This window comes from Watersipora subatra, chromosome 3 (genome assembly GCF_963576615.1).
Source record: "Watersipora subatra chromosome 3, tzWatSuba1.1, whole genome shotgun sequence".
NCBI classification, from domain to species: domain Eukaryota; kingdom Metazoa; phylum Bryozoa; class Gymnolaemata; order Cheilostomatida; family Watersiporidae; genus Watersipora; species Watersipora subatra.
The window spans coordinates 34,566,333-34,581,655 of NC_088710.1; the positions used below are offsets into that span (position 1 = coordinate 34,566,333).

A 15,323-nucleotide genomic window follows, 5' to 3' on the forward strand; every position below is an offset into this window, starting at 1 on the left:
AGAATCCAGGAACTATAGCAATTACATTAACGGCTTTTAAAGCAAGGACTAACACTCTCTCTCGGTAGCCTTAGGAAGGTGAAAGTCATTTTATGAGGTGAGATGCTAAAGAGTAGAGAACCTAAACATTAAAAACTAGCAGATTCAAAGGCTTTCATTATGCAATGTGTCTGCAACATTTACAAGGAATTATTTCATAAATGTATTGGCTTTATTTGTTTTATATTAATATAATAAATGAAATGAATATTATATTAGGATTTCTGTATGCATGCAAACACCTCTTGCTGGGTATATGTGACCAAACAAGTATGTAAGATAATATAATATATATATACACATTGTTGGTCATCACAGAAAATTAACTATGATGAGATGTGAATACAACAATAGCCACACTGGCTCTCTAATACAATAGCCTTGGTTCTTCTTTTTGTTTGCCTCAGGCATCACTTTCTCCAGAATCTTCTAGAATGGGAACGATCAAATTTTCATTGGCCATGAGAGCGTACTTGAGTACATAGGTACTGAATCGGCGACACAATGCTGTCTCATTCTACAGTTATAGAATATACGCCTGAGCCTGGCTTACCAGCAGTAAGTCTGAACTGCAAACAGAACTAGTTTGGATAAGCATTCTGGTGAACTTTATAAAATTCAAAGAGCAAATGTAAAAAGTGCGTTTGATTTTCCTCGTTGTCATCACAAAATAGACTGAAGGTGAAAACACGCTAAGCGATATTTAGCACGGTATAACGCTGTGTGGCGCTAATCTACGCTAGAACTCACTCAGCGAGCTTATGCAGAGCGATAACGCTAGACATTCTCATCACAACTTGATCGCTACCCAGATGCTTTTCGATTAGATGATTTTTCCCAGAATGCATTTTTATGGCAGGTAATTATTTCTTAGCCATGTTCACCAACGTACAGCAGCAACATTTTGCTAATTTGTTACGATTTAAACATCATCAGAACGAACACTGAATTGTTCATAAACTCAATAAAAGCATTCCTAATCCTGTACGACACAATTTACAAAAAAAAACAGTTGAAACCCAACATTTGGAGTCAATCATTGCTCAGGTTGGCAATCTTGAGAATAGTAAATATTTAATATCTTAAATATAAGAAACTGCTATAAAGTAAACTATATATATAAAAATTGTAAAATATTACTGTTAAAAATACAAGAATCAATTTTTTGTGTTCTTGCAGTGTACAATCCGTGAAAGTGAAATAGGCCTAATAACAAAATTGGAAGTTGTTTACATCGATGCCTAGACTGCGCCATATTGACTTACCTAAATTTATTAACAACACCAAAGAAACTAACGATACGGAATTTTATTGGCAGTCGGTAAACGTGACCACATTATCGTTCGCTGGTGAATCGCTCAAGTGTGTTTAGGCACACGCCAGCGATATCTCCGCGCTTCTCATGACGCATGCGATAAAATCGGCCCTAGTGTGTTTGCACCTTTAGAAACGTTGATCTTTACACATGATATTTTGCGGGCACTATTTGCTTCATTTTAGCCAAAATACTAGATGTTTATTAAATCCGTTGATTGGTTCATTGTGAAAATAAATCTTGATTGAGTTTAGCGTAATCCTGCAAATTGAGGAAATATTTGAATTTATGCGCATAACACTGTAGGTACAGTATTGAGAGTTCTGTTGTATAGAGTTGACAAATACAAAAAAATGAATTCTGCATGTATGCAGATAAGCTGACAAGCATACAAGCAAACTGAGAATCTAAAAACAAGGAATCAATGCACCAGTGGTGGGCACTTCAGCAAATGGCTTGGATAAGTTACCAAAATTTATGCTTCAGATGGAGCTTCACCAATCTACGGAGGTTCATCGTGCCCTCACATTTTCCTTACTATGTTCTACATGTAGCTCCATTGCTATAGCTATATTGCAATGAACTACCGATGAACAGATGTGTGCTGTTACCCCCTAAGTTATCTGCTATCGGGTACATCAAAGTATTACATAGCATTCATTTAAAACACTTCATGAAATTTTTCATCTAATAAAATTATTATAGCCATATTTCCACACACGAGTGTCCCGGCATATGAGAGATTTGAGATATGAGGAAAATTCTGGGAAAACTTTGGATTGAGATGCAAAACAAATTTGAGATAAGAGCATACGGAGATGGCTCTAGATGCACCTGCTAAGTGACCGAATATGTGAGAGCAATGATATGCAGCCCCCCAAGGGTAGGCAACGGCTATCATATGGGCGGGCTTAATGATCGAGCTCCGTTGGGATGAATCTGAACACGGCACCCGAATAAACAAATATGCTGAATAAAGCCCCTTGTAAATTTACAAATATTATGAACTATAGTGATTATTTTACTGATCTGTAGAATTCATTTTGTTGTCAAATAAATATAGTGTCCCAATATTGTCACCGTTATGATCAGTCAATTGCCATTCACAAGCATTCATGATATTAATAGTCGCCATCGTGAAATAGCCCAATTTCGGTTTTATATTTAGATTTTGAGTATAAAAACTACACTGCACAGCTTTCCCTGCTGTCCCATCTTATTGGCCATGTAAAATATAATGTGACAACGATGAAAGACTTTGTCATTTTATATTAGGGGTGGCAAAATATTAATCAAAAACTAGGGAAAAAAGGCCATTGTTCGGGTGATTCTGTTTAAATTATATTCAACATTAAGCATATACTACGACCTCTACTAATTTCAAAATTAGTACAGGTAGGTAATTTGAAATGTTTTATTTTCCATGGATCCATTTTTTTGGTTAGGTATTACCCCTACATTGTAGAAATTCAAGGTTTGCTATTGTGAACCGCGGGGTCTACTGACTGAATGAGCTAATGACACGATAACAGTGAGTCGTGTTCTCCAAAACCTAACAAGGCAACGCGACCACCCCGCGAGAATTGTGTTAGCTCCGAAACCCAGGCTAGCCCAATCCCAACAGAGCTCGATCATTAAACCCCGCCCATATGATAGCCGTTGCCTATCCTTGGGGGCTGTATATCATTGGTGAGAGGCTGCTTATGAGAACAGCACCGCTCAGTCTTTTTCATCAGATCAAAGATGATTTAAAAAGGCTGCCTGAAAGTGAGGGTGAATGAAGAGTCTTAAGCGAATATGGCAAAAAGCAGAGGACCGGAAGATAATAGAAGATAAACACAAAGATAAAATTAGAATTAAGTTTAGTGTAAGATTAAAACTTATTTTCAAGTATGCGCATAATAACTTAAATTCATTTAAGTTAAATTCAAAGGTTATATTACATTACATCACGTCGCAAGTGTGGCGTATGTATTGTCATAAAGTCTCTCTCACAACACCGTTAGCCGCTGCGGTGTCTCGAATGTAATAACTCCATACAACACTGTCCATAATAATGTTACACGTTATTGCAGATCATAACCACTAGATTAGTATTTTTCACTTTTTGAGTATAGGCGGAGAATTAAAACAATTAAAAACACATTTTTCCATTACAATATCCTGTTTTACGTGGATTTGTCAGACGGTGAGATCAGATTGATTTGCATTTAGTTATTTTATATAGGATAATTTGATTTGAAATGCAAAAGAATTGACATGTCAAAGAATACTATTATTATTGTAACCAATTATAATAAAAATATAACGAATCAACTATCAAACACTTGAGATGCAGTAAAACATGACTACCGGTTTACAAACGGTCGAAATTATAATTAATAAGCAAAAAATGATTTATTATAAATTATCAATTATGTCATATTTATATTATTATACAATAAAAATAGAAAATTGTGCAATGCATTAGCAAGGATAAAACAGATGCCAATTTTCATTGGTTATGAGTATAGTGGCTGTTCTGCTAGACATAAATAATAGCTTACATCAATAATAAATAATAGCAAATCATGACCACAATCATAAGGTTATAAAGTGAGGCATCGTAATCATGAGGGGTTGAAGTCATTAAAATACTATTTAATTATTAATTAAATATAATTTTATGCTAATAAAACAATTCGACAGCTATTATAGAAAGCTATAAAATAATAACTGACACCACCGCTAATACTGTTGTCATATGGAGTTACCAGAAAGAGTTAGCCCAATGAATTTACCTTAAACTCAGGTTTGGGTAAAAAGGACAAATGGCTATAAAATACATGTGGCCTTACTGAATAAAAAGTTGTTAAATATAGCTATTCAACTACGCAGTGGTAATATTCATTCTCATTCGCAAACAACTTTGATATCAGTCATCATAGGGTTTGTAACAGCTTTAAATCTGTGGGCCGGATGAAAAAGGGGCACATATGAAGATGCATTAGTTATTAATGAATGAAGCAGAAGTTGAAATGATTTAGTCATCTGATGCCAATAGTTATGACAAGTTGGCCACTAAACTGCTACTAATCAGTAAACAGTTAAGTTTATTCATATTAAATTGTGGTACAGAAACAGCAATAATTATTATTAAACTCCAGTAAGAGCTTCTCACTGACAAACAAGGCAAAATTATTATTATATAATACGAGCAAAGGTACCCAGCATGCCCCAAAGTATGGATATAGTTACAATCATATATAGCAATTTCTTTACTATAATAAGCCACGCTAAAAGTGTTGCGAAAAAGGATTGCACTAAATAAGAATCGAACCTTGGCAATCGGATTCAAAGCTGACTGCGCTACCACTGCAACACTCGAGCACCTTCTCACGCGTAAGAATAAATGCATTTATACTTACTACAGATGATAATCTTTCACGCCGCACGAAACTGCCAGCATACTAGCAATAAATAATTTACATATCCATCGTTTTTTTAGGTCATCACCCTGTTTGCACATGCGCTCATCCACGAAAAAGCCGCCATCTTTGTAGAAAACGATCGTCATTCTTTTGAATAATAGTATTTTTCAAAAACGTATTTTTTGCAAACGAAAGCATTGTTTGCAATAATGAATTGCAGAAGCTTCGTGTTTTTAACGATAAAATATGTCCATAAAGATGGCGGACAATGATAGAACGTTGTCCTGAAAAAAACGAAGGATTGAAATTTGATGAATTATAGCAAATGCTTCTGAAAAAATTAATACTTATCAGAAATATAAATACAAAAAAAAATTGGCTCGGTGATAATAACTGGAGATAAGGCTGTCACGAAAGCATTAGGAACAGCGTTGCTTGGGAGTTCTTTGATTTGTAATCAAGCAGCGAGTGTGTTCATTCTCTACTTTCATGACAACAATTCATGAGTGTGCCCATTGCGGAAAATTATTATTAATGCATGCAAAGTTTCTAATCTGATCGATCATGGTACATTTATTTGGAAAACAAGTTTTAAAATTGCTGTTTGAGCAGAGCATTGCTTGTTGTGAACCTTTGAATAAGCAATAGATAATGCAATTGCGCTGTGGCAGCCCCTAGCTCTAGCTGCTAGCAGACTCTACAGTCACTGAGAGTAATTGTTCTTAAGGCATGAAAAGGTGCATTTTAGAGTTTTTATAAGGGTTGAGTGCAGCACATCTATATAAAAAACTAAAGTTATATGATTGCCAATTGGGCCCGGCATTGCTAGAAGTGGGCCTGCTTTCTCACATTGAAAAAATGTAGGCGCCACGTGGAACTCCAGCAGTCTGCGCTTATAACTCATCCCTCATGCAAAAATTGTTTCATGTCACGGAACCTGACGTAATTATAGTAAAGATTATTCAGCAAATTTGGGAGGCAGCCGACTGGTGCAGTTAATAAAGTGTCGATCTATGAAGCTGCATGATGGGAGTTTGAGCCCAGTTCATGGTAATCCTTTTTGAAGCACTTTAATTACCTCTCTATCGCTTTCCCAGAGTTTCAAGCAACATTGCAAGATGGTGTTTCATGATATAGTAGACAGACAGAGAATATGCACAAACTGTTTTCTAATTGGTAAGTGAAACTATGAGATTAAAATAGTGGCTGTTTACTAACTTGCACTAAGATACAAGTATGATTAATGTTAATAAACAGGACTATATTGACCTACCAATATCGACCTACGCTAGACTTCTACCCACCATATATATAATAACTTGTTCAAGTTATATATAATTACTTAAACAAGTTCCACTCAGCTACCAAAAACAAACTTCCTTGAGGATAACCGGAATACTTTGAATGGATAAATAGAGCTTTCGAAGTACGCAAGCCGGTGGACTTCTGTTGCTTCGGAGACACCCCTGAGCTATTAAAGTGAATTGGATTGACATTTTATTAGCCTGCCAGTAAATGAACAAGTTAATTTACCCTCCGCGTAACTAGACATTGACATTCTGAATAATAATGAATAATAATAGTGAATGGGCAGCAGAATGAAGAAGCTATCAGTTTTGGTTTGGTAATGTCACCCTATGTCAGTAGATGCTGGAGCCACAGCATCAGTTATATATTGTATATATAACATATATGTTATATATACTATATATAACATATATTATATGTATATAATATTATATACATTATATATAATATATAGTTATTATATATGTTATATATATTATATACTAGCTGTGCTACCCGGCGTTGCCCGGGTAATAAAAAAGCCTTCGCACAGAAAATTGATTTGTATTTAACATATAACAACATTTGTCATTCTAACTTTCAAACTACATATCATGAGAAAAGTGTTTTGTGTAGTTGAAATAAATTGAGAGAGAAAATAAAAACAACTGTAAAGGTTTTCAAATTTTGTCAAACAACTGTAACTTTCAAACTTCATTTCATGAGGGAATGATCTTGTGCAAGGCATGTTCTTTTCTCTGGAGGCATTAAACAATGTTTAACATCTGAGAATACATGTATTTAACAGATTAATAAAAAAAGTATGACAGAAATGGTAGTATTTTGTAGTTGAACATTTATTAGAACAATGTCTGCCAAAAATGGTTGAATGAAAAATTAATATTAATAATACAGATTGGAAAATAAGTAATAATAACAGTGTTGGAAAACGAATAGTGTTTAAACTTCAAACATGATACTCAAACTATGTTTAAAAAAATGCAAGTTGAAATAATAACGATGATGAAACAAACTTTACAAACTATGTCGAACATCAGTTGACATAGCAAGCATCAGTTGACATAGCAACCATCAGTTGACATAGCAACCATCAGTTGACATAGCAACTATCAGTTGACATAGCAACCATCAGTTGACATAGCAACCATCAGTTGACATAGCAACCATCAGTTGACATAGCAACCGTTATCCTCATAACTAAAATAGCAAAAGATCTGCAAAAATTGCCTTCAATAGATAAGTGGGTACATCGTCAGCACAGGGAATATTATAATAGCGAGTACATTCGAACTATTTTCAAGACAATATCACCAATGTGGGTCAATGTGTCGAGTCTCTCTAGCAGGATTGCTATGAAATAGTTGCGTGCCCATATAGGACACAAAACTGCTAAAGCACCATCTTTGAGTGTCTATACTTCAACACAGAATTTCTGCTATTAGAATCCTAATCACCTGGCCTACAGTTTTAACTCAAGTATAGTGTACAAAATACACAGTCGTACTTCAAAATACGAGTGTCCAAACTTATGGAAAATTTGAGATACAATGAAAATTCAGAGAAATCTTAGCCTTGAAATATGAGACAAATTTGAGATACGAGCATACCAGCATGATCACGACGCGGTCGCTAGGTAGTCGAGTATATGAGAAGTGGCTTAAAGAAACGGCACTGCTCAGTCTTTTTCAACTGATTAATTTTAGAAAGTTTTAAAAATGAAGGCAAAAAGCGTGGAAATGTAATAAAAATGAAAACAAAGACAAAATTAGAATGTAGTTTAGTGTAAGATTAAAGTATATTTAAAGTGTGTAATTGGTAAACTTAATTCATGTAAAATTAAATTTAAAGTTATGTTACGTTAGATAGCGCCACAAAAGTCTAGCGTACCGACTGTGTTGTAGTCAAGTCTCTATAACACTACCATTAGCCGCTGCCACTTGACGTCGTTTATTGCTACCAGCTTGTCACGTTAGCGACTATCCTTATGTTTTATGAGCTCAACTAAAAACGACTAGTTGAGTTTTAAGTTTTAAATTAAAATTATATTATATTTTATTATATTAAATTTTATTATACTTTATTAAGCCGACATGAATGGCTACTGTAGCAATAAGCTAATAGAAACATTCTGTCTGATGACAGCTAAAATTGTCCATTCATCGAAACATCTCACAGTCCTTACTTTCAAGGCCGGATCAGACTGTATCGCAGTATATCAGAACACTACTAATGGTATTACACCGCAGTAATCCCACACTACTTGGGTGATAGTCTGCGATGAGATCGTTCTCACGATCACAAAGTTACTCGCGTTTACATCAGCGAATAACCCGCTACTAACCCGTTATTATTATAAAATACTTTATTATTATTATTATATAATACTTTATTATTATTATATAATACTTTATTATTATTATTATATAATACTTTATTTTTATTATTATATAATACTTTATTATTATTATTATATAATACTTTATTATTATTATTATATAATACTTTATTATTATTATTATTATATAATACTTTATTATTATTATTATTATAAAATACTTTATTATCATTATTATATAATACAGTCGCTGAAACACTAGTTACACAGCAACTATCATGAAGGGAAATATAAATCCAGCAACCTGCCACAGCCAATCACCAATCGCGAAGTGGTGTACATTGGACAAACTGTCGCAGCTGCGCCACGAAATATCGGCAATGTTTGAAAGCTGCAATGTTTCTGACATACCGCAAGTTCCCGTGTACAAGTGGACTTGGCATATAAGTCAAGGTCTAACGATTTGTTTAAAATTCCTGGTTTTGACATGTAACTACCGCTTAAGTCGACCCCCTTTTCTGACTCAAATAGTTTGATCAGAATGGTTCAGTCGGCATCAGAGGCGGGCGATGCGTAGCTAAGAAACGGCATTAAAAAACACCATTAGCAAAAACACCCATTTTTGGAGCCATCAACAATACAACAATTAACAAAAGAACGAGAGAAGACGGCTCTAGTGAAGACCACAGGGCATGACAAACAACATTTTACCATCGTATTGGCCCGCCTTGCCAATAGAATGAAACTGCTACTTCTGATAATACGAATATTACAGAAAGGCAATGCCGCAAAACAGATTTCTGTCAGGAGCCGTGATTTGTGGACAAAAAAAGGATGGATGATTGAAGATGTGTCAAATGGATTACCTAAGTGTGGGCTTGTAGGCAGATACTACGAGAAAAAACATTAAATTCGAAAAAGAAACAGAGGACAATCCTAGTGATGACAATTTGAATGGTGAAGAATGAGACTTTGTGTCTGATCTCATATTAAAGGTTGACTTGCAACAAATTTCACATTACAGTTATTTGGTATCAAAAGATTCACCATGTCTTACTCTGTTGTGTTGAAGGTGCAAAATATGTGGAAATGTGATTACAAGCTCTTAAAAGCTCAAAAACGAAAAGCCACCGCAGATTGGAATCAGTTTATTTCTCTGACTTTGTCATTACAGTTGGTCAAATTATTTGCGAAGTATTGGGTCACATGATTACGACTAGACGATTAGATCAAGCCCAAACAAAACTGAAAAGTAGCGAGCATCTATATTTGATATGGGGTCTTTGGTAAAACCCGAAGTGTTTGTCATAAACTAGTGCTACAAGAAGTTTTATATCAAGCCTTTTATTGGCCTTTCAATTCACGTGAGAACATCGCGTGACAAGACAATAACCAACTGTAATGACAAAGTCAGAGAAATAAACTGATTCCAATCTACGGTGGCTTTTCGTTTTTGAGCTTTTAAGAGCTTGTAATCGCATTTCCACATAATTTGCACCTACAACACAACAGAGTAAGACATGGTGAATCTTTTCATATCAAATAACTGTAATGTGAATTTTGTTGCAAGTCAACCTTTAAGTAGGAGTACTAGTATTTTGCTATTTTATAAATAAATCCTGTAATTTTGATCTGCGATTATTCTTTGAATGTGAATTTTGCTAAAATTCATGTCATGCAAAGCATCACTGCCATATGAGTCAAGAATAGAAATTTAGGCTTGAAATTTTGTACTAAATCTTTTACTTATACACTAGATTTTACGGTACCTGTTTTCACTTCATAGTGATGATGCGCATGATGCACATACGGTGCATATGGTCTACGAATAATTGCCGAGAGGAGAACTCCAACACACAGCGATACAGCATGTTCCCACCTGGAAAGTTTTACATGCTACGAATTTTCGAAACTATTCTCAACAGTACAGGGAGTTATTCTAACCTCGAATTCATCAAAGATTATCCTGTGGTGAAAGTAGGCATGAGAGAATATTCTATAGACTCGACGGCACACTGAGCCCAGCTTCTGAACTGAAGTGTCTTTTATCGTGTTCCTGTAAACATCATAGCACCACTAAGGTTACATATTCAGGTACACATCTATGGATATTCCTCTAGCAGCACAACTACAGTAAAGTACCACGAAGGTTACATATTCATGTACACATCTATGGATATCCCTCTAGCAGCACAACTACAGTAAAGTACCACGAAGGTTACATATTCATGTACACATCTATGGATATCCCTCTAGCAGCACAATTAAAGTTAAGCAAAAGCAAATGCATTTGATTTTTTTAAACGGACGTTATTAGGGACCCATCTGAGTTGACCCGAGGGCACCTCGTGCTGCTCATGCAGACCAACGTGCAAAAGGTCTCACCTCTGACAGCAGAGCGGATGCTAATGTACCCATTTAGGTGTTTGCCGGGAGAGGCATTTGTGACTCTGCCAGAGTATTGATGACTTATACAGCTAACACGTGAGACAAGAAGTTACAAGCCACTACATCTCACAAGCTAACATTGGATGAGTGTAACACTCTCAGTGCCAGATGTTTTTATACCTACATGTAGTTTCATTTCATGCTTTGAATATCTGGGAATGTATGTGCAGATATATCTGGGATCGCATCAACTCTCCGTTGATAAAATTTTCAAATTTTCAGATTTCTGTCAAACATTGGTATTCCAACTGTAGTAAACAGAACCCAAAATAAACCTATTACTTAATTATATATAATAAAAAGTATATATATAAAGTTTCTATAAAAAGGTTATATAAAAAGTATATATAAAAAGTATATATATAAAGTATAGATATAAAGTATATATGTCAATTATATATATAAAGTATATATAAAAAGTATATATAAAGTATATATATAAAGTATATATATAAAGTAAATATATAAAGTATATATATAAAGTATAGATATAAAGTATATATATAAATTATATATATAAAGTATATATATAAAGTATATATAAAGTATATATATAAAGTATATATATAAAGTAAATATATAAAGTATATATATAAAGTATAGATATAAAGTATATATATAAAGTATATATATAAAGTATATATATAAAGTATATATATAAAGTATATATATAAAGTATAGATATAAAGTATATATATAAAGTATATATATAAAGTATATATATAAAGTATATATATAAAGTATATATATAAAGTATATATATAAAGTATATATAAAGTATATATATAAAGTATATATATAAATTATATATATAAAGTATATATATAAAGTATATATAAATTATATATATAAAGTATATATATAAAGTATAGATATAAAGTATATATATAAATTATATATATAAAGTATATATATAAAGTATATATATAAAGTATATATATAAAGTATATATATAAAGTAAATATATAAAGTATAGATATAAAGTATATATATAAAATATATATATAAAGTATAGTATATGTAGTTTACACTGTAAAGTAAAGTGCTCAATAATCGAGTCAATTAGAGCTGTGTATGAAGTTTATTAAAAGCTACAGGTTAAAATCATTACAACTATTAGTTTCATGCAATCGCGTTGCAATCTTCAGGTAGAATGGCTAAAGTGTATAATGTACAAGATATAAAATTACTTTATATATAAAGTATATATATAAACTATATATATATATCATACTTTTCGGACTATAAACATCCCTATATAAACCGCACCCGCTTTATTTTAAAAAAAATGATAATTAAACAATACATAGGCCGCACCTTTGTATAGGCCGCAGAATTCAGGACGGTCTTTTTAACACGGCAGCAACTTTGCTGTAAAAAACGGAACCATGCCGTTAGGCAGTTCGGTATTAACCGATGCTTTTTAACCTAGTGCCTAACGGAGCAGTACCGTTAGGCATTGTTTCATTTTTTCTTTCACTGCTAAAGGCGCACTAACCGGAGAGTCCGGTCAATGCGCCCTAGCGGTGAAAGAAAAAACCACAGAATAGCCGCACCCTTATATAGGCTGGATGGCTCAAAACATCAAAAAAAATTAGTGGCTGATAGTCCGAAAAGTACGGTAAAGTTTATATATAAAAAAGGTAGAATGGCAAATGTTGTTATATGTTGAATACAAATCAATTTTTCTGACCAAAGACTTTTTTATTACCCGGGCAATGCCGGGTAGCACAGCTAGTATATATTTATATATATAAATGTAATAAACCGTGATGTGATAAACCTTTGTGGTTAACTGAACACGGTATTTGTATAAATTATGAACACAAAATGCATGTCAATAGATCATTTTTCAGAGTAGTTTATGAAAATTTCAGATTATCTTCATATTTTGCGGTCAATAGAATTACCACTGTTATATAGCCCTATTTACTCAACTCCATAAATTGATAAATAATTTTGAACTGGTCAAGCTAAAATAATCAATTTAAATATATACTATAACAATATATAGGCATATAACCAATCAATGTGAATATGTAAAATATATATATAAACTATCATTCTAAATATATACAATATAACAATATATATTGTTATATTTCATATATTTAAATTGACAATTTGTAGTTTAACCAGTATGATATGTATATGATATGTTCATGATATATATGATATGTATATATGTATGATGTATATATGTACATGTATAAGATGATATGGTATATATGGTATAACGATAACCCAATCAAAGCCAATGACTCAAAAACCGTAACTGTCATCAACACACTATCCTGGCCGGCGCTGACAGTGACAACCTCCTAAATTGAAATAACAACTGGCAACGCTTGCTATGGCCTCCCATAACCTATGAAGCCACCTTGCTATGGCCTCCCATAACCTATGAAGCCACCTTGCTATGGCCTCCCATAACCTATGAAGCCACCTTGCTATGGCCTCCCATAACCTATGAAGCCACCTTGCTATGGCCTCCCATAACCTATGAAGCCACCTTGCTATGGCCTTCCATAACCTATGAAGCCACCTTGCTATGGCCTCCCATAACCTATGAAGCCACCTTGCTATGGCCTCCCATAACCTATGAAGCCACCTTGCTATGGCCTCCCATAACCTATGAAGCCACCTTGCACATATCTGCATCCTCTCGAGCACCAGTATCAAAACATTGCATGTGGTCGCTTTACAATCTCTTGGCTATATTTATGTTCCGCGCTAAAGTTGGATTTTGTTGGCGAATCACACCAGAGAGCAGAGAAAAGAACGAATGAGGCCTGAGTGCAGAAAAGTACAATGCGTGTCTCACGCCTGCATGCGCGTTCAGAGACGATTAGCAGCTTGTACTCAAGTGAAATATAGCTGAGACTCGAGGGGAAATCTTTAGAAACATTCGATTGTGCGCAAAATATAGCCCGTACATAAAAGGGAGAGGAAATGTAAGAGAATGCTCGGTCTCATACAACAAAACATGATTGTTTTACAAACAAGGTCAAACGCTTCATTGGCAAGGATATTGGAACAATTGAGCTGTTCAAGGGTTCCTTCGTGACACCTCTTAACAGGTGTCATGGCAATGTTGGCTAGTAGCATTTGCCACATGAAACCCTCACGATGCATCAGCCATGTGGTGCACATGACGAGTGGCTTGACATATGCCAGTAGGCAAAGTGGTACATGCACTTGCTCTTTAGATTAAAAGGCTGTTTTGTCTACATCTGTATGCTGGTCATAATTCGTAATTATTAATTCATGGCCTTCAATATATCTAAATGCATAATAAAAGAAAAAGGGCATCATTTAGCCTAGAATGCTGCCCCTTTATAATAAGAACAGCTTTATGCTGTTTAATAGTGGCTAGCACCACTTGTTTGATTGTCCAGAGTTGTGTTTGTTTGTGCGCCCTGACGATTCCTTGTAACAAAGTAACTCATTCTGGTAACTATACTCTGTCACCCACTGCAGGGGTTTAAAAGGAGAATTATAAATTTTAACAGAATTTTAAAAAGCTCATTTACTGTCTTCCTCTGTACTCCATCTCACCATGACAACAGAAGAAATACCTGAACACGTTCTTTGCAGAACATGAAGATAAGTTGAGTATAAACTGTCCTTAACAGTTCCTAAATCAGCTTTAGAAAACCTGGTATTACAGTAACAATCACCTTGACTTCGAACTAATTGGATAAAGTAATGTCTATCACAAAATTTTCAAACATAAAACAATAGAACTGTGTGCCTTTGATAAACATGAATTGGGGTGATTTGAGCATGAGTATGCTAGATATTGGAAGCTTTAAGCTTTCAACACTTGTGAAACTTAAATGTGTGGTATTTGTTATGGTTGCCTTAGCGCCAAGTGATAAAGCCTTAGCACCAAATGATAATGCTTTAGGATCAAGAGATAAAGCCTTAGCACCAAGTGATAAAGCCTTAGGACCAAGAAATACGGCCTTAGGATAAGTGATAAAGCCTTAGCACCAAGTGATAAAGCCTTATGACCAAGAGATAATGCCTTAGGACCAAGATCTATATAAAACCTTAGGACCAAGAGATAAGTCTTAGGACCAAGAAATAAGGCCTTAGGATAAGTGATAAAGCGTTAGCACCAAGTGATAAAGCCTTAGTATCAAGAGATAAAGCCTTATGACCAAGAGATAATGCCTTAGGACCAAGATCTATATAAAACCTTAGGACCAAGAGATAAAGCCTTCGGACCAAGAAATACGGCCTTAGGATAAGTAATAAAGCCTTAGCACCAAGAAATACGGCCTTAGGATAAGTGATAAAGCCTTAGCACCAAGTGATAAGACCTTAGCACCAAGGGATGAAGCATCTTTCGTGTCAAAGAAATTGAAAACTAAAATACAGAAAAGATAACTTGGTAACAAAATAGAAACTTGTAAAGAGAACCTTTGGAACTGTTTGTCTATAAGGACATTCTTTTTATTCG

General features: G+C 34.3%; 1 protein-coding gene across 1 annotated transcript in view; it reads right to left on the reverse strand.

Annotated features, from left to right (window-relative positions):
- Positions 1 to 188: 188 nt before the first annotated feature.
- LOC137391507 (MOB-like protein phocein) overlaps positions 189 to 15,323 on the reverse strand; it is a 33,999-nt gene continuing 18,864 nt past the window's right edge. The window contains exons 5-6 of the mRNA XM_068078009.1: positions 10,352 to 10,463; positions 189 to 556 (exon numbers count right to left, since the gene is read on the reverse strand). Of these exons, the coding sequence (XP_067934110.1) occupies positions 443 to 556; positions 10,352 to 10,463 (226 nt within the window). The 3' untranslated portion in view covers positions 189 to 442. The remainder of the gene's footprint in view (positions 557 to 10,351; positions 10,464 to 15,323) is intronic.